The 18,636-nt window shown below is 41.9% G+C and overlaps 2 protein-coding genes across 8 annotated transcripts in view; one reads left to right on the top strand and one right to left on the bottom strand.

Annotated features, from left to right (window-relative positions):
* The window catches only part of RINT1 (RAD50 interactor 1), a 29,186-nt gene extending 23,622 nt beyond the window's left edge, over positions 1–5,564 (bottom strand). The window contains exons 1-2 of one of the 3 annotated variants that reach the window (XM_073238999.1): positions 1,279–5,564; positions 761–806 (exon numbers count right to left, since the gene is read on the bottom strand). In XM_073238999.1, coding sequence (XP_073095100.1) covers positions 761–806; positions 1,279–1,320 — 88 coding nt within the window. In that variant the 5' untranslated portion in view covers positions 1,321–5,564. The remainder of the gene's footprint in view (positions 1–760; positions 807–1,278) is intronic. The other 2 variants (XM_073238998.1, XM_073239001.1) reach the window with 2 other exon arrangements.
* Positions 5,565–7,290: 1,726 nt separating this feature from the next.
* The window catches only part of PUS7 (pseudouridine synthase 7), a 123,829-nt gene continuing 112,483 nt past the window's right edge, over positions 7,291–18,636 (top strand). For 4 of the 5 annotated variants that reach the window (XR_012132373.1, XR_012132374.1, XM_073239002.1 and 1 more), the window contains exon 1: positions 7,291–7,526. Coding sequence is in view for 2 of the 5 variants with exons in the window: in XM_073239002.1 (XP_073095103.1) it covers positions 7,397–7,526 (130 nt within the window). In the remaining 3 variants the exon portion in view is untranslated. Of the gene's footprint in view, positions 7,527–8,043; positions 8,179–18,636 lie in introns of all 5 variants that reach the window. The other variant, XM_073239003.1, reaches the window with a different exon arrangement.

Raw genomic sequence — 18,636 nt, 5'->3', positions numbered from 1 at the left:
ACTTTCTCTTACTACTCATCCCCATGGTCAGAAGAACCAAAAACCCTTTGAAGGAATACATGTTTTTCCACTTTCTTCCCCAATAAGTTTCAATTCAGAAGCCCCTGAATATTCTCTTATTTCCAAAAGCATGCCATGCTTTACTCATTAAAGAAAAATGACAAGTGGCCACACCTCTGACATATGCTCCTGTCCTGGGCAGGAAATGGACCTATTGACCTTTTCTTTCTTCCTTGTCCAGTCCAAGACCCAGGGACCATTATCCATTGTACTCTTCCCAGATAAACTTTTAATTGCAAATTCACTGAAGGTAAAGTACAACTAAAGAATTATCATTTGACTGCTTTGAACCCAATTAAGATAATGGTAATCTCTCCTAGATCATCAGTTTCTCCAAATTCCTGATGCTTAATACGTTGATGCCTCCTTTGAACAACAGGCAGGGTCCAGTTACTCTGAATTTGGTATGACGGGCAGAACTCCAGTGATAGCACACCAATCCCTGCATGAGGTGAGGGTCAGGCGGGTCAGGCAGTGCTTGTTTCCAAAACATTCCATATTTTACCATTTTAGAAAGACAAAAACATATGTCTAATGATAATCGATATTTAATTCTAGGCCAGCATACTGTACAGAAAAAAAAGATACTGCATGTAAAAGATAACAGGCTAAGACCCTTCTCCAATGCAGACCCCAGAAGGATGAATTTTGGAAATGGAAGGGTAGAAAATAAGCGCTAAAGTGTTTGGAATCTGCTTACTTTTTTCCTCGATATTCTTCCTTTCGTCATCACTCTCAGAGCAGCACTAGGAGAACAGGTGTGACAAAAACGTTAAGATTGAAGTGGCAGATAGAACTCACACAGGGTTCCCAGAGGGCACCCGCTGGAAGACTGCGAGGGTCCAGATCCCTTCCCTCCCTTGGGGCTTTCCTGAGGGGCCAGGACTATCTGATGCAGGTTCCAAAAAGGGCCCCTCTCTACAGCCACCACGGCCACTTTCCCAGACCGCTGGAGTTAGTCTGCCCAGCCGCCAGGGCCACCTTCCCAGAGAGATCTGTGTCATCTGGTGGCTGGATCGCCCGAGTCACCACCCTGGGACTGCCTCCCCGGGAGGTCTGTGCCACCTCACCAGGACTGCAAGAGCCATCTACCCCGGAGCCACGGGAACCACGTCTCCGGGCTGCCAGGGCTACCTCGCCGAGGCAATCTCCCCTGGAAGATCTGTGCCACCTCTCTAGGCCATCAGTCCCTTCTCCGGGCCACCAGGGTCGCCTCACCGGGGTTGCCGGCACCTCGCCGATCTCGCCCGCCGACAGCATCCCGCCTCCGCTCAAGTCCTCCGCCACAGGAGCAGCCAGCGTGGCCTACAGAATCTGGCCGCGGCCACCGACCAGTTACCGGCTCTGCCTCTAAGCCTGTAGGCGGAGCCGTCACCGCGACTTCCGTTCGCCGTCTCTCTGGTTTGTTCCTCTCTTCCCAGCGAGGCCCTGCCTGCGCGGCCGCCGGCCGTGAGCCGTGGCTCCCCCTGCCGGCAGGGGGCAGGGTCTGCGGCTCTGGAAGCGGGCTCCCACCCGCAGACTCCGAGGAAGGGGGGCGATCCTTCTCAGCCTCTGGGAAAACTCCTTGAGCTGGAGCCTATCCCTCCCTCCACACCATAAAGACAATATGAATCATTTCAATTTATATTTTAGATAATATTCCAGGGGTTCTGAAAGAATAAGGGGGCTTGTTGACTAGCTTTAATGTAATTTGGCTGCGTTGTGTAGTTGGAGAATTCCCAATGTTATTATCTTTGGATCTTTCTTTTTAAGGCTGATCAGATTCAACTAGAGATGACCCTCCAATTTCCTGCCTGGAGGGCGCAGGTCTGGTTGCTACCGTTCTGGGAGCTGAATGGAGGGAAAGGACTTAGCGTGTACTATGCACTTTACCCAATGCAGAGATCCCAAATCACCTATCCTTTGCCAGGGAGGAGGAATAGGAGTTACCTGGCAAGAGGCAGAAGGCTCAGGGATTTGACAACTTCAAAAACAAACCTGGGAGGTGGTACCATAGCGACTACAACAATTGGAGGACGGGGAGGAGCAAACCTTAGAGAAAACAAACCTTCAATGAGAAGAAAACAATTTTTAAAAGTAAGTACATATATGTAATCAATATCCTGAGATAGGAGATACCATTGCAACCATAAAACAATAACAAGGATACTGTATTAAAAGGAGGATTCAGAGATAAGAAATAACGACAGCAGAAATGAAAAGTTTAATAAGAGTGTAAGATGAATGTTGGGAAATACCCTAGGGGGAAAAAAAAGCAAAAGGATAGATAAATGAAATATAGGAAAATATAATAAATTAGAGGATAACTCCAGGGGTTCCAAAATCTGAAAAATAAGATTAGCAAAAGAAAAACCAACAGGGTCTAGGGAAGGAGTGATCACCAAGAAATAATTCAAGAAAATTTCCCCAAATGTAAAGTCAGGGGTTTTCAGATTGAAAGGGCCCATTGAGCTCCCAAGCACAATGGATAAAAGCTGACTCATGCCCAGGTTCATTACTGTGAAATTGCAGAACATTGGGGCCAAGGAGAACCTTAGGCTTCCAGAGAGAAAAACAGATCACTTACAAAGGATCAATAATTAGCCTTTCAGGAACCCTCCTGCCCTGTTGGTGGGAATGTAAATTAGTTCAACCTTTGTGGAAAGCAATATGGAGGCTCCTCAAAAAACTAAAAATAGAAATGCCATTTGACCCAGGAATTCCAGTCCTAGGAATTTACTGGAAGAAAACAAAATCCCTGATTTGAAAAGATATATGCATATGCACCCTTATGTTTATCACCACACTATTTGTAATAGCCAAGACATGGAAGCAACCTAAGTGTCCATCAGTAGATGAATGGATAAAGATGATGTGGTACATTTACACAATGGAATATTATTCAGCCATAAAAAGAAAAGAAATCCTGCCATTTGCAGCAACATGGATGGAGCTAGAGGGTATTATGCTCAGTGAAATAAGCCAGGCAGTGAAATACAAATACTGTATGATTTCACTTATTTGTGGAATAATAAGAACAAAGCAAAACAAAAGGAACAAAACAGAAGTAGACTCTTAGACACTAAGAAGTGACTCGTGGTTATCAACAGGGAGTGGTTGGGGCAGGGAGGGAAGGAGGGAGATAAAAGGGCACAATAATAATTTGCAATCACAATATGTTTGGTCACAGGGACGATAGTACAGCATGGAGAATGTAGTCAATGATTCTGTAACATCTTTCTACGTTGATAGTGATCACACTAGAGGGGATGAGGATTTAATAATATGGGTAACTCTTGAATCACTGTGGTGTATATTTGAAACCAGCATAAGATTGTATACCAATGATACTTAAATAGGAAAAAAAAGAAAGAAAAAAATACTTCCAGGAATAGTGCAAAGGAATTACACGGTGAGCATGGGAAATCTTGGACAGAAAGCAGTTATTCATTAAAAAGCTATTACAGTCTTTTCAAAGACACATAGCCAGCTTGAAGGAATTCCCATTCACATGAGTTGTGATAATCTGAGCATGAAAAAGAACTGTGATTTATGTGTAGGGGTCAGTAAACTGTGGCCTGCTGACAAGCCTGGTCCACAGCCTGTTTTTGTAAATAATTAGGAGAATACAGTCATGCATATTCATTTATGTATTATCTATGGCTGCTTTTCTGTTACAATGGCAGAGTTGAGCAGTTGCAACAGAGTCCATATGGCCTACAAAACCTAGTATATTTATTCTCTGGCACTTTATAGAAAAGTTTGGTAACCCCAGTCTCATGGATTGAAGGACTGAATTAAGGAATATTGGTAGTCCATAAATTATACTCAAAGAGATAAAGTCATTTGCATACTAAGTATTTGGGTTCAATGATCATGATATCTATAACTTACTTTAAAATGGTCCAACAAAAACATATATGTATGTAGGTTAAAATCATTTTGATTTCTATCTCAATGGATTAGTGTTGATTGTCTTTAAAATTCACATAAATGAATATACTTTTTTGGGGCATTTGGCTTTTTCATGCAACATAATGTTTTTGAGATGCATCCATGTTGTTGAGTGTATTATTTTGGTGTTATTGATGAGTGTTATTCTTGTGTGTGACCAGACTGCCATGGATGGATAATTGGGTTATTTCTAGTTTGGACTATTGTGAACAAAGCTGCTATAAATTTGCTTGTACAATTAAAAAAAAAAAAGAATCAGCCTTTCAATTTCTCAGCAGTCACAAAGAAAAATAGAAGACATGGGAGCAATTCTGTCAAATTTCAAAGCGAAATTTATTTCAAACTAGAATTCTATACTTGATTCCAATCAAGTTGGGTAAAGAAGATTCTAGAATTGAAAAGTTTTCCTTTCATTTACTTCATCCTCAGGAAGCTACTGGAGGTTGTACTACACTAAAATGAGGTACTAACCAAAGGAAAGAGACATAGGATATAGGAAACAGAGGATACAACAAACGAGAAAAATGAAGTGAGATGCCCTGACAACATCTGTGCACTAAACATGGATTGGTGCAGGTCAGAAGGTTCCAGAAGAGATTCCTTCAGAAAGATGAAAGTGAAAGAACAATAATCTGTTTAAATCTCAGGAAGGAGAGATTTAAGCAATCATTAAGAAGCTTGGGTTTGGTTTAGTAAAACATAATAAGATAATTATTAACCTCAGAAAAAAACAAAAAGCTGAGCAGGAGAAGAGAAGTAGTAATACCATACTCCTTTGCCAAGATATGAGTAATGTTCACCTAGTCATAATGAAATAAATACAAATCTGTTTAAAAAAGGACACTATAATGATATTGGCCAGATAAAGGGATGGGAAGTGGCAGAGGGAGGGATTGGTGGAGGAAAGGAAGAAGAGCTAAATCCTTCTTTTCTATTAAGTGAAGTCAATAGGGAATGCCTGAAGGTGAAAAAAATCAAGAAATAGCAATACAAACATTTTATATGTAGACATGAAGTAAACGTCAAAATAACCAGTTGAAAGAGGGGAAACAACTAAGGGGAGGGGTAGGTACACAGGCTCTGCCCTTTCATTGCCAAATGTACAAGGTTTCTACAGAATTTTTTTACCTTAAATCACAGACATGTATAACTCCCATAACAATGAAAGATAACATTAAAGGATAGAAAAGGTTGCTGTAAGGCCAAAGTTTTACTTCTGAAGAATTCAGTTTCTGGTACATGAAATAGACATGAAAATAAATCATTTAGGATTGTGTGCAGCTGGCTCAACAATAGAAATGTCTGCAATGGCTGAGGGAGCACAGAAAACAGTTAACCAGCAGATGGTGAGTAGAGAGACGCATGTAAGATGGACAGAATACTAGACAGTAAGGATGAAACGAGATAAATTGTGTGCGCTAGGCATTTAGCAATCCGTAATGCTGGTGTGGAGTTAAAAGCAGAATCCCATATATTATACATAATATATATGTTAGGATGTAATTTTAAAGTCAAGGAGACATTAAACCACTAAATGGTTATCAGAAGGAATTGTAATGGAGGAGAAGCTCTGAACACTTTGTATTATTGTAACTATAAAAGCCAGTAAAGAGCTGCCATTTTGGAAAACAGCTTAAAAATGTATGTTTCATTTCGACCTTGCTTGTCTAATGCAGTTTTGGCTGAAATGCAAAAAGGGTTATTTTAACCATGGACCCAACTAATGGCCAAAGAAATGTGAACATTCTCTCTTTCATGTATGTTTATGATGAAACAATCTCAGGGGTCACAATCTCAAAGAAGATACTTTTTAAAGTACACAAAAATTGAAAGTTCAGGACTGAATTTTTACCATGTGGCTATGGCAAAAATATTTGCTATTGCTGTCATTGAGGCATTAAACTACAAATTAACTGTAGCCCAAGGACATGTGATTGTAATGCAGAAGGACAGAAAACTATCCAAGGTACTATATTTAATTGAGGTGAATAATCTGAGAAGAAGGCAGTACAGAACCCCCACCCATTTAAGCAAACTATCTATACTCAGTTAACCAGATCCCCACATGCAATCCCAGGTTTTAAAAACAAGTCTACAGCTGCTATGGAAAGCAGTATGTGGGTTGCTCAAAAAATTACAAATAGAATAACCATATAATACAGTAATTATGCTTCTGGGTATAACCACCCCCCAAATTGAAAGCAAGGTCTCAAAGATATCCTGTAACCCCCATGTTCATAGCATTATTCACAATAGCCAAAGGATGAAAGCAATCCAGTGATACTGAGTAAACAAAATGTGGTGTACACATAGAATGGTGTATTATTCAGCCTTCGAAAGGAAGGAAAATGTAACAAATGCTACAACATGGATAAATCTCAAGGACCTTATGCTAAATGAAATAAGCCAGTCACGAAGGAGCATATATGTGAGTTACTTAGAATTGTAAAATTTATAGAGACAAAAAGTAGAATGGTGATTGCCAGGGGCTAGGAAAAGGGTAGAGTGGGAAGTTGTTTAAAGGATATAAAGTTTCAGTTTTGCAAGGGAGTTCTAGAGGTGGATGCTGGTGATGGTTGCACAACAATGTGAATGTACTTCATGCCACAAAACTGTACACTTAAAAATAAAATCGTAAATTTTGTGTGTATTTTACTGCAATTAAAAAAAAACTAAGTCTAGCAGAAATACAAGGACTTGAAATAACACAGTACTGGTTTTTCACGCGGGACGAAATTTGACAAAGTATTAAACCTGCAAAAACTACTACAGCCGGGATTTGGTAGGGAAATGTGTGTGCTCGAAGAGCACAGAAGAGTGATGAATTTTATTTTTCTTTACATAGCACAAATTTGCCCTTGATCCTACTGGGAGCTCTCAAGCAGGAGGGGTAAATCAAAAAAGTGGGAAAATGGTGCTCTTGGATCCGGTGCATTAGAAATTATAGATAACAATATAGTCCTAAAGTGATTTTCTTCATTATTAACTGCGTGGTGGAGGGCAACGAAAAAGGGACATACTACTCCACGTGGAAGAAATCCTTACACATTCGTAAGGCAACCGCTGCTTTAAAAGTCCTAAAGACCGTTTAAAGGACTCTTTGGTGCATGATCAAATTACTTTCTGTCCTCTCCAAAGCCCAGGTGCAACAGCCTAAGAGACTGGGAGCCTCCCGCCCCGCGCAGCCCACAAAGCCACTAGGGCCAAGCTCTAGGCCTCCGGAAGAGGACACCCCCACCCCGGCACTGAGCCGCGGGAAGTGGGCGGGGCCCTGGCGGTCCGGGCTCCGCCCCAAGGGAGGGGCCTCCCGGCAGCCGCGCGTTGCTGCGCGGCACGTGTGCGAGCCCGGCGGTCCGACAGTCCGCGAGAGCGCCCCGGCCAGGCAGAGCCAACTACACTACCTATGCGCGGCTCACCTCGTAGCTGGCTTTTCCGAGTGGCCCTCGCCGCTGCCGCCGCGCTCCCGCGCCGGGAGCTGCACACCCTCTCTCTCGCCGCCGGGCCCGAGCCGCGCCCGCGCTCCCAGGCCCCTGGTAAGTGCGCGGCCTCCCGCAGCCGCCCAGGCTCCACGGCCAGCCCTCTGCCCGGCTCCCAGGTCCCGCCCGAGGGACAGTGCGGAGCCGGAAGGCGTCCGGGCGGTGGTCGGAGCCCCCGGCGCCTCCGTTACGGATTGTGCCCGCGGGAGCGCGGCCGGAGCCCGGCGGGTTCTGCGCTCCCGTGGTGCCAGCTCCGCCCCCCGCTCCTGCTCCCCGGGCCGTCGTCAGGGAGCGCCGCGCTCGCCTTCCCCGCGGCTCTGTCAGCCTGAGGATCCCGTTCCCGCTGCTCGCTTTCTTTGCCCCAGATACTCCTTAAACTCTTCCTCCCGGAAGAGAAAACCGGCCTTTCTCCCGAAGCCTTTCACAGCTCCGGTACCTCGCCGGCCGGTCGCCCACAGGGTACAGCCCACGCGCTTTCCTCCCGTCTTCCCCCGTCCCTGCTTTCTTCATCCCTTACTACCTGCCCGGCAGGCACTCAGGTGACTGCCGGTTCTGTGTACGTTTCCCCGAGTAGGAGCCAGCCCGCTGGAGACCAGGGGTGCTCTCCCCAGCCTTCTGCCCAGTGTTTAACGAACGGAAGGCGGAGCTACTGCTGTGCACGTTGAAACTCATCCGCACGGAGTCCTCGCCGCCGGCCTTGCCCTGAGAGGTTTGGAAGTACAACCTCGTTGCCTGGGTATTCGCGCCTGCAAGAAGTAGGGTTGGGACGGACTTTAGTTTTTCAAATACTTGGTCCCGTTCATTATCAGACCACTTTTTTTTTGTAATTTTGGTATCATTAATCTACAATTACATGAGGAACATTATGTTTACTAGACTCCCCCCTTCACTAAGTCCCCCCCCACATACCCCATTAGTCACTGTCCATCAGCGTAGTAAGATGTTTCTTTCTTTTTTTAATTCCGAAAGTATTGGATTCCTGAGGGCTTTTGTTTCAAGTCTCTAATCATCTGTGAAACTGGCGTGCCCCATCTGCCTTGGGATGCTTTAACAATGGAGGGTTCTGTCAAAAATCAGACTGTAGGCTCACAGTGAAAAGGGGATCCATAGGCAGTGATTTTGTTCCATCGTTAGGCAGGTAGTCAACAGCCTGTATTTAACAACTCCTTTTGAACATATCTTTTGATAGAGGTCGGGGAAATACAGATACTAACAAAACAGATTTTGCTCCTAAGTGGGAGAAATTGCAGTCCAGCTCGTCTGTCGACTGTTTGCACCTACTTCAGGCCCTTTACATGCACTCTTCCTGCTGTTTGGAACTCTCCACACATCTTTGTATCTAGTTCTTCCTTCATGTCTTTGCTCAAAAGGCGTCTCCTCAGACGGGCTTCTTTGAAGAGCACCCTCTTGCCCTCATTCATTTCCTTTACTCTGCCCTATCTATAAGCTCCTGCATGTTCTGAGATTTATTTTATTTTTATTTTCTGACATATCCTTAAATAAATGTTAGCTTAATGAGGGCAGGAAATTTTCCCATTTTCCCCAGTGCCTAGAACAGTGCAGGCCACATGAGAGGTGCTCAGTAAATATTTCTGGAATGAATGAATCTGGTGGGCTTAATGGTTTTGCATGTTAAAAGTATAGTGTGTGCTCTGCCTTGAAGAATGTGCTCTTTAGGGTGGGTACTACAGGGATTATTGACAGTTTGCAGAGATTGGAGGATAAATGCATTTAAGATGTAGAAATGGTAGAGGGCTTTAAAGTAACAGATAAGTAATATGGTTATTTTTTTATGTCCATTTTGCAGGAAGTAATGTTAAGGGACTGTCAGTGTTGTGTTAAAATTTTGAAAATGCTAAACTTTGTTGTGGGTGCAGAGGAAGCTTATTGGTGAATCTATTACCTTAACAAAAAAGATTCCAAAATACTGTTAAAATTGTAATATTCCCAATCTCACTTGGCTCATTTGGAGAGTAAAAGAAACAAAACCCATTATTTTAGATATTCCCTCCAAAGAAGACTGTGTAGGATATAAAGTTCTTGGGTAAGTATCAGAAGATTTCATTTTCTCCCCGATTGTAGAACCAAGCTTCTGGTCTATAGAGATTTTCTTAGACATTTGAGATCCTGTCATTACTGTAATGGATAGTGTATTTCTGCAGCATAACACTTCTTTAAAAAAATTTTTTTAATAAAATAAAAAAAAAACTTATAAAACTGGGCTTTTCGTCCACCCCCACCTTTTTTTTTTTTTTTTGTAAGTTAGTCACTTTTTACAGCTTTGAGGTAGAATGCTTGAGTATGTATATTTGGGTATTCCTTAGGGAAATCACATTGGGACAGTCAAATTGTTTTACCTTTCTGACTGAGTTCTTCTCAGCCTCTTTCATGTTCCTAGGATCCTCTCTGTCGCCTCTGATTTAAAAATTCTGTAGCATTTCAGTCTTCCCTCTTATATAAGTTCCTGCTAACGAAATGACACTAATTTGAATTCTGCCTCTCCTAGTCTACAAGTTGGTACAGCTCTTCTCATACATTCTCAGCTTCTAGGCCCACAGACAGAATTTAGCAAAATATATATTAAGTGATTTGTAATTATTGGTGCTATATATGCTTTAATAATTAATATCTGTGATAACACCTTGGCTAATACAAATGAAAAGTATGATTTCATTTGAAACACAAAAGTGACATTAGTCAATAAGCTGGTTTTTGCAATTAAATATAGCAAGAAAAAGAGATCGGGCAAGTGTCCACAAGTATCAAGAAAAAGACTGCCAAAAAATACTAAAGGTCTGTTTATTTGGTACTGTTGGCAGGGCTTTGAGGGTCTCTTAAAATTAAATGGTATTTGAAAGACAAAACCACATTTAATCATTAGCCCAAAGAACAAAAGAAGCATAAGATTAAGCTTTGTTTTTTCCCCCAGACTCAGCAGTACAGTTCTGTTGTATAAACCATCCCTAATAAATACTAATGACCAACAATTGACTAGGAACAGCTATTACAGACCTTTGACCAAGTTGCATTTTTCAGCTTTACAGAGAAGGAAACTTCAGCTTAGAGAGGCTAAATGACCAGAGATTAAGTAAATGGCAAACCTAGATCAGCCTTCACATCATACCCCACAGACTGCCATTCACCAAGTAAGACTTGGAACCAGTGGTTGACAGTTCATATCCATGATTTGCTAATATTCTTATTCCAGGGATGTTAGGCATAATAGTGCTGTTGTAAACCTTCTAGTTTCACTCACAGAATCACAGATGTAGGTGTAGGGGAGGTTGAGGAGTTGGGATGATGCCAACATTCTAACTTAGATGACTGGTACTTAGTTGGTGGTAACATTACCTGAGGTAAAAGGTGCAGTTTCACAGAGGTGAGTTTGGTGAAAAGTGATGAGATCAATCAGTTTAAGGCGTGTTGACTTTGACCATTTGATTCAACTCTTCCTAGCTGCAGAACTGGAGCAAGATGCGCAGTCTCTGGGCCTCAGTTCTCAGTTCTAAGGTGGGGATAACAAAGACTCCTGAGTCATAGGGTTGAGAGGCTTGCACGAGCTCACTCTGTATTGTTGAGCTGTGGGTACTCTTGCCTTGGGCACACTCCCTTTACCCCTCTTCCCCCACTGTAAATCAGGATTGAGTGTGAGAGGGGAACAAGGCAGGGGGAGGGAGCTATAAAATCCCAAATTTAAGCAGCAGGCAGAGAAGGAGGGGGGAAAAGCATCTTGAGAGGCAGGACAAAAGGAGGGATTCAAGAAATGGAAGCAGCAAACCATGTCCAGTTGGGAGAAGATGTCAGGCTCGGATTCCGTGGCTCTGGTTTTGGCACAAGGAAGCCACCTCTGAACTTTAAAGAAATAATTTCAGTGGTGTGTTGGAGGCAGAAGCCAGATCTTCCCCTAGAATGGAAGTGCCACACTGGCAGGATATCCATCTGATTGTCACTTACTGTCACTTGGCAGTGCCTGGGTAAGGCCTAGCATAGTGTGGTAAGCAAGTGTTGTGAAGACAGGAGTATTAGGGGGAGTTGGGACTTCCCTGCAGAGAGTTGCCATATTAAGGGGGGCTGGTTATAATTAGGGGTCTTGTGAATCTGCTGGAAGGAGGCATGTCTGTTGGAGACTGCCCTGTTTTCCTTGTGAACAGTGAACAGGGCTTGGAGAGGATTGTGCTGTGCTGACTGGGGATACCTTGCCATGCAGAGGGCTGCCAGCGGAGAGGGACTCCCCTGATCTGGCGAGGGTTTCTCCAGCAGCAGCCTGGAGCCCAGGTGCAGTTGGTAGGATTGGTACTTAGTTGAGGTTTGGCAAGGATTGTGGAGCAGAAGGACTAGTGAGCAAGAGTGTTGAGTGGTGGCTAAGAGTTGTGGAGGTTTGGGACACGGGAAAAAGTGGGGAAGGAAAAGGCAGTAGCTGGGACCAGATGTCTCCCTGTGTTGGAAGAACAGATTATGGGAAAGAGAGTGCAGTAAAACTGGAAAGATTGGAGGTTTGGTCAGAGTAGAATAGTTTGTGTATCTTTTTATCCTCTGAACTTTTATTTTTATTATAAAAATTTCAAATATGGAGTAGAAAGAATGATGCAATGACCTCTCATGTTCCCATCACCCAGTTTCAACAATTACCAACTCATGGCGACTCTTGTTTCAAATCTATACCCACTGCACTTCCATTCACCACTGTTGAATTATTTTGAAGTGAATTTCCTGATTTCCTGTCTTTTCAACTATAAATATTTCAGTTTGTATCTTTAAAGCATAAGGGTTCTATTTTTAAGTGTAACCACAATAACATTATTGCATCTTAAAATGTTAAAAATTCTACCTTAATGTCATCAAATTCCACAGTGTTTTGGTGTTCCTTATTGTTTCATAAATGCGTCTTTAAACAGTTGATTTGTTTAAATCAGGATCCAAAGAAAGGTCCACCCACTGCATTTCTTTGTAGGTTTATCTTTAGGTTCCTCCTTTCCTCTTTTTTCCCTTGCTGTTTATTAGCTGCGGGAACTATGTCTTTGTTACCACATTGAGAATTGTGCTGATTGTTACCCCATGGTAGTGCTTATTAACCTACTCTTCTGTCCCTGTATGTTAGCTAGCAGTTAGACATAGTTTCAGTCAGTAAGAATACTACACAAATAATAACATGTATTCTCAGGAGTATGTGATGTCTGGTTGTCCCTTTTTTGTGATATTGGTGGCTATTGATGGTCATTACCCAGATCCAGTAATTCATTAGGTATTGCTATTTAGTGTGTCTTTGATCTCTACAACTGGGGAAGAGTTTCAGCACCTATTTCAGGAATTGTAGAAAATGTCTATAGCTGCCTACTACGCCACTTAGAATTCTCTAGTATGTATAGAAGAAATAATATCCTCAAAGCACCTGCAGACCTCTTGAGGAAGGAAAGGGGACTAGCATGTATCTAGTTCCTGCTGTGGTTGACCACTCTGTGTTCATCACCTCATTTAATTTTCATGACAGTCCTGTGAAGTACATCTCATTCCTATTTTATAGCTGAAGAAGTTAACTAATTTACTGGGACCAGTTACACAGCTAGAAAACAGTGGGAGAAAAGCACAGTACCAGCTGCCCACTGGGATGGGGCAGATAAGTGGGGGAACATGGAGTTACTAGGAAGCAAGACTGGCAGTCAGGGCTCGTGGCCTCAGGTGACTCCTTTAAGAGACCAGGGTGAGACCATGGTGATCTGAGATAGGTGGGAGGACCTCACATCAGAGGGAGCTTGTGGGCACCTGGAGCTGGATGGTGGGCAGGGCCAGGGCACAGACTGGAGCAGGCGTGTTAGCAGAGAAAAGAACTGGTGTTACCACTAAGGCTTATGGTCACTGGGTTGTTGGGAACTGATGGGTTCTCTGCATGCTAGGAAGGAGGTAGATGACCTGACCATTGAGCCTCTAGACCAAGCTGGGGACATGGCTGTTACCGGCTTGTCTTCCTTCCTGCTGAAAGGTCAGCATCTCCTGGTGGATCTTGTCATGCCAGCTGGGATCCTTTTATATTCATTGGGGAGCCATTGCGGTTTTGGGGTAAGAGCATGTGTGATACAATGTAACGACTGGCTATGGGATGCCCCCAGGGACTTGCAACCGAGGGTTGTACATGGACATGTCTTCTCCTACAGCCTTCCCCTCATGTTCCTAGGCAGAAAACCTTAGTCATCCTGGTCTGTTTACTCTTTCCTCCCACATTTGTCACTCAGTTCCATCTCCACCACCTCCTAAAAGTCCCTGAACCTGTCCCTCTTTTCTGCTGCCCCTGCCTCAGCCTTGGATTAGGTTATACTAAATTCTTGCCTCAATTACAGCTGTACCTTCTTATGTAGTCCTCCAGCCTAACACCTAGCTGTGACTGCAGGCTCTCTCCTTATGCATGTCAGCCTCCACCTCGGAGATTCGGGATGAGTTCATGGGGTTCCTGTAGTGCCCACCTCCCCGTGCCTCCAGGCTTTGGCACGGGCTGCACCACCCTCCGAGACAGCCTCCTCCCATATCTACGACCTTACTCTTAACTCATTCCTCAAAACTTGGCCCAGGGGTTCATTTCTAGTCCCCTACTCTGACACCCTCACCACTAACACCCCTGAGGTCCCCAGGTTCCCACAGTCCCCAGGTGACCCTGGCCCCTGTGTCTCCCTCACAGGTAGGCAAGCTCTGAGGGCAGCTGTGCTAATGTAAAGTGAGAATGAAATAGCATTAGCATGTCATGAACCAGCATTCTTCATTATACCTTGCTTAAAACAAATAAAGAGTGAATACTTTCTTACCTGAAGTAGAGGTAATTTTGTGTAACTGGTTGTGGTCCACTTCTATTCCATTTTCCTTATATAAGTTTTTGTCTTTCTAAGGAAATTGTTTTGCTGACATCTTTGTATGTTTTCTCCTGTTTGTTTTTGTAGCCATCGTGATCTTTTTATTCACTTTTTGCATGTGTTTGTCTCTTTCTTTGTATTTCTTATCTTTTTGATTTCTGACTATGAGGCAAAATTAAAATTTAGTTCATTTTTGTTCTTTATGAATGTGTTGACCGATTTCATTAGTATGCTACTTTTATCGCCTCCCTATATACTAACATAGGAAAAACCTTCTTCCTTATTTCATCAAGAGCATCAAATAAGATCGAATTAGACAGGCACCTGTGGTCTTAGATAAATGTATTTATTTTGATTTCCACAATAACCCTTCTCTTGAAGCTACTCTCTGTTGGGAGGTATGTATGACTTCTTAGATTTATGCTCAGTACTTATATGATAATCTGTGTGTGTGTTTTTTTCCACTTTTTCTTTGTTAAGGTATCACTGATATACACTCTTACGAAGGTTTCACATGAAAAAACATTGTGGTTACTACATTCACTCATATTATCAAGTTCCCCCCACACCCCATTGCAATCACTGTCCATCAGTGTAGTAGAGATGCCGCAGAGTCACTACTTGTCTTCTCTGTGCTACGCTGTCTTCCCTGTGACCGCCCCCACACCATGTGTACTAATCCTCCCTCCCCGCCCACCCTCCCTCACCCTCCCCTTTGGTAATGGCTAGTACCTTTTTGGATCTGTGAGTCTGCTGCTGTTTTGTTCCTTCAGTTTTGCTTCATTGTTATACTCCACAAATGAGGGAAATTATTTGATACTTGCATAATACCCTCTAGCTCTGTCCATGCTGTTGCACATGGTGGGATTTGTTTTCTTCTTATGGCTGAGTAATATTCCATTATGTATATGTACCACCTCTTCTTTATCCATTCATCTACTGATGAACACTTAGGTTGCTTCCATATCTTGGCTATTGCAAATAGTGCTGCAATAAACAAAGGGGTGCATATGTTTATCTGAATCAGGGATCTGGTTTTCTTTGGGTAAGTTCCTAGGAGCAGAATTCCTGGGTCAAATGGTATTTCTATTTTTAGTTTTTTGAGGAACCTCCTTATTGCTTTCCATACTGGTTGAACTAATTTACATTCCCACCAGCAGTGTAGGAGGGTTCCCCTTTCTCCATATCCTGGCCAGCATTTGTTTTTCCTAGTCTTTTCTGTGTTGGCCATCCTAATTGGTGTGAAGTGATATCTCATTGTGGTTCTCATTTGCATTTCCCTGATAATTAGTGATGTGGAGCATATTTTCGTTGCCTGTTGGGCATCTGAATTTCTTCTTTGGAGAAGTGTCTGTTCATTTCCTCCACCCATTTATTAATAGGGTTATTTGCTTTGCTTTTTGGGTGTTGAGGCCTGTAAGTTCTTTATGTATTTGGATATTAACCCCTTGTCAGATATATCATTTACAAATATATTCTCCCATACTGTAGGATGCCTGTTTGTTTTGCTGATGGTGTCCTTTGCTGTACAGAAGCTTTTTAGCTTGATGTAGTCCCATTTGTTCATTTTTACTTTTGTTTCCCTTGCCCAAGGAGATGCGTTCAGGAAAAAGTTACTCATGTTTATATTCAAGAGTGTTTTCCCTATGTTTTCTTCTAACAGTTTTATATTTTCATGACTTACATTCAGGTCTTTGATCCATTTTCAGTTGACTTTTGTTTTGTGTGTGGAGTTAGACAATATGCCAGTTTCATTCTCTTACATGCAGGTGTCCAATTTTGCCAACAGCAGATGTTGAAGAGGCTGTCATTTCCCCATTGTATATTCATGGCTCCTTTATTGAATGTTAATTGGCCATATACACTTGGGTTTATATCTGGACTCTCTAGTCTGTGCCATTGATGTGTGGATCTGTTCTTGTGCCAGTACCAGATTATCTTGATTACTGTAGCTTTGTAGTAGAGCTTGACGTTGGAGAGCATAATCCCCCTGGCTTTATTCTTCCTTCTCAGGATTGCTTTGGCTGTTCGGGGTCTTTTGTGATTCCATATGAATTTTAGTACTATTTGCTCTAGTTCATTTAAGACTGCCGTTGGTATTTTGATAGAGATAGGATCGAATCTGTAGATTGCTCTAGGCAGGATGGCCATTTTGACAATATTAATTCTTCCTATCTGTGAGCACAGGATGTGTTTCCATTTATTGGTATTTTCTTTAATTTCTCTCATGAGTGTCTTCTGGTTTTCAGAGTATAGGTCTTTCACTTCCTTGGTTAGGTTTATTCCTAGGTATTTTATTCTTTCTGATGCAATTGTGAATGAAATTGTTTTCCTGAATTCTCTTTCTGCTAATTCATTGTTAGTATATAGGAATGCCACAGATTTCTATGTATTGCTTTTGTATCCTGCAACTTTGCTGAATTCAGTTATTAGTTCTAGTAGATTTGGGTTGGATTCTTTAGGGTTTTTATGTACAATATCATGTCATCTGCAAACCATGCCATGCCAGTTTAACTTCTTCCTTACCAATCTGGATGCCTTTTATTTCTTTGTGCTGTCAGATGACGTGGCTAGGACCTCCAGAACTATGTTGAATAAAAGTGGGGAAAGTGGGCATCTTGTCTTTTTCCTGATTTTAAAGGAAAAGCTTTCAGCTTCTCACTGTTAAATGTGATGTTGGCTGTGGGTTTGTTATATGTGGCCTTTATTATGTTGAGGTACTGTCCTCTATACCCATTTTGTTGAGTATTTTTATTACGAATGGATGTTGAATTTTGTTGAATGCTTTCCCAGCATCTGTGAAGATGATCATGTGGGTTTTGTCCTTTTTGTTGATGTGGTGTATGATGTTCATGGATTTTCCAGTATTGTACCATCCTTGCATCCCTGGAATAAATCCCACTTGATCATGAGGGATGATCTTTTTGATCAGGCACCTGTGGTCTTAGATACCGAATTTTTTAATTCAATTTGCTAATATTTTGTTGAGTATTTTTGCATCTGTGTTCACCTGGGGTATTGGTTTGTAATTTTATTTTTTTGTGGTGTTTTTGGTTTGGTATTAAAGTGATGCTGACCTCATAGAATGAATTTGGAAGTATTCCCTCCTACTTTTTTGAAGACTTAAAGGAGGGTGGGTATTAGGTCTTCACTAAATGTTTGACAAAATTCAGTGGTGAAGGTTCTGATTTTGTTCTTAGGTAGTTTATTGATTACCAGTTCAATTTCGTTGCTGGTAGTTGATCTGTTCAGATTTTCTGTTTCTTCCTGGGTCAGTCTTGGAAGATTGTATTTTTCTAGAAAATTGTCTGTTTCTTCTAGGTTATCCAATTTGTTAACATATAATTTTTCATAGTATTCTCTAATAATTCTTTGTATTTCTGTGGTATCTAGTGATTTTTCCTTTCTTATTTATGTGTGTAGGCTCTTTTTTTTTCTTGATAAGTCTGGCTAGGTGTTTATCTATTTTGTTTATTTTCTTGAAGAACCAGCTCCTGCTTTCATTGATTCTTTCTATTGTTTTATTCTTCTCAATTTTATTTATTTTTGCTCTAATCTTTATTATGTCTCTCCTTCTACTGACTTTGGGCCTCATTTGTTTGGGCCTTATTTGTTCTTTTTCTTTTTTTGTTAATTGTGAGTTTAGACTGTTCATATGGAATTGTTCTTTCCTGAGGTAGGTCTGTATTGCAATATGCTTCCCTCTTTGCATGGCCTTTGCTGCATCCCACAGATGTTGTGGTGTTGAGTTATTGTTGTCATTTGTCTCCATGTATTGCTTGTTCTCTGTTTTTATTTGGTCATTGATCCATTGGTTATTTAGGAGCGTGTGGTTTAAGTCTCTTGTGTCTGTGAGCCTTTTTGTTTTCTTAACATAATTTATTTCTAGTCTCATTCCTTTGTGGTCTGAGAAGCTGGTTGCTACAATTTCAATCTGAGGCTCTTTTTGTGGCCTAGTATATGATCTATTCTTGAAATGTTCAATGTGCACTTGAGAAGAATGTGTATTCTGCTGCTTATGGGTGTAGAATTCTGTAGAGGTCCATCTGTTCTAATGTGTTTTTCAGTGCCTTTGTCTCCTTATTTTCTGTCTGTTTGATATGTCCTTTGGAGTGAGTGGTGTGTTGAAGTCCCTTAAAATGTGAATGCCTTGCATTCTGTTTCCCCCTTTAATCCTGTGTATTTGTTTCACATATGTCGGTGCTCCTGTGTTGGGTGCATATATATCTATAATGGTTATATCCTATTGTTGGACTGACCCTTTTATCATTATGTAATGTCCTTCTTTGTCTCTTGTTACTTTCTTTTGAAGTTTCTTTTGTCTGATGCAA

The sequence above is a fragment of the Manis javanica genome, chromosome 6, assembly GCF_040802235.1.
Source record: "Manis javanica isolate MJ-LG chromosome 6, MJ_LKY, whole genome shotgun sequence".
Classification (NCBI taxonomy): Eukaryota; Metazoa; Chordata; class Mammalia; order Pholidota; family Manidae; genus Manis; species Manis javanica.
The sequence above is the reverse complement of the archived record's forward strand: the minus strand, read 5'-3'. Positions and strand labels throughout refer to the sequence as shown.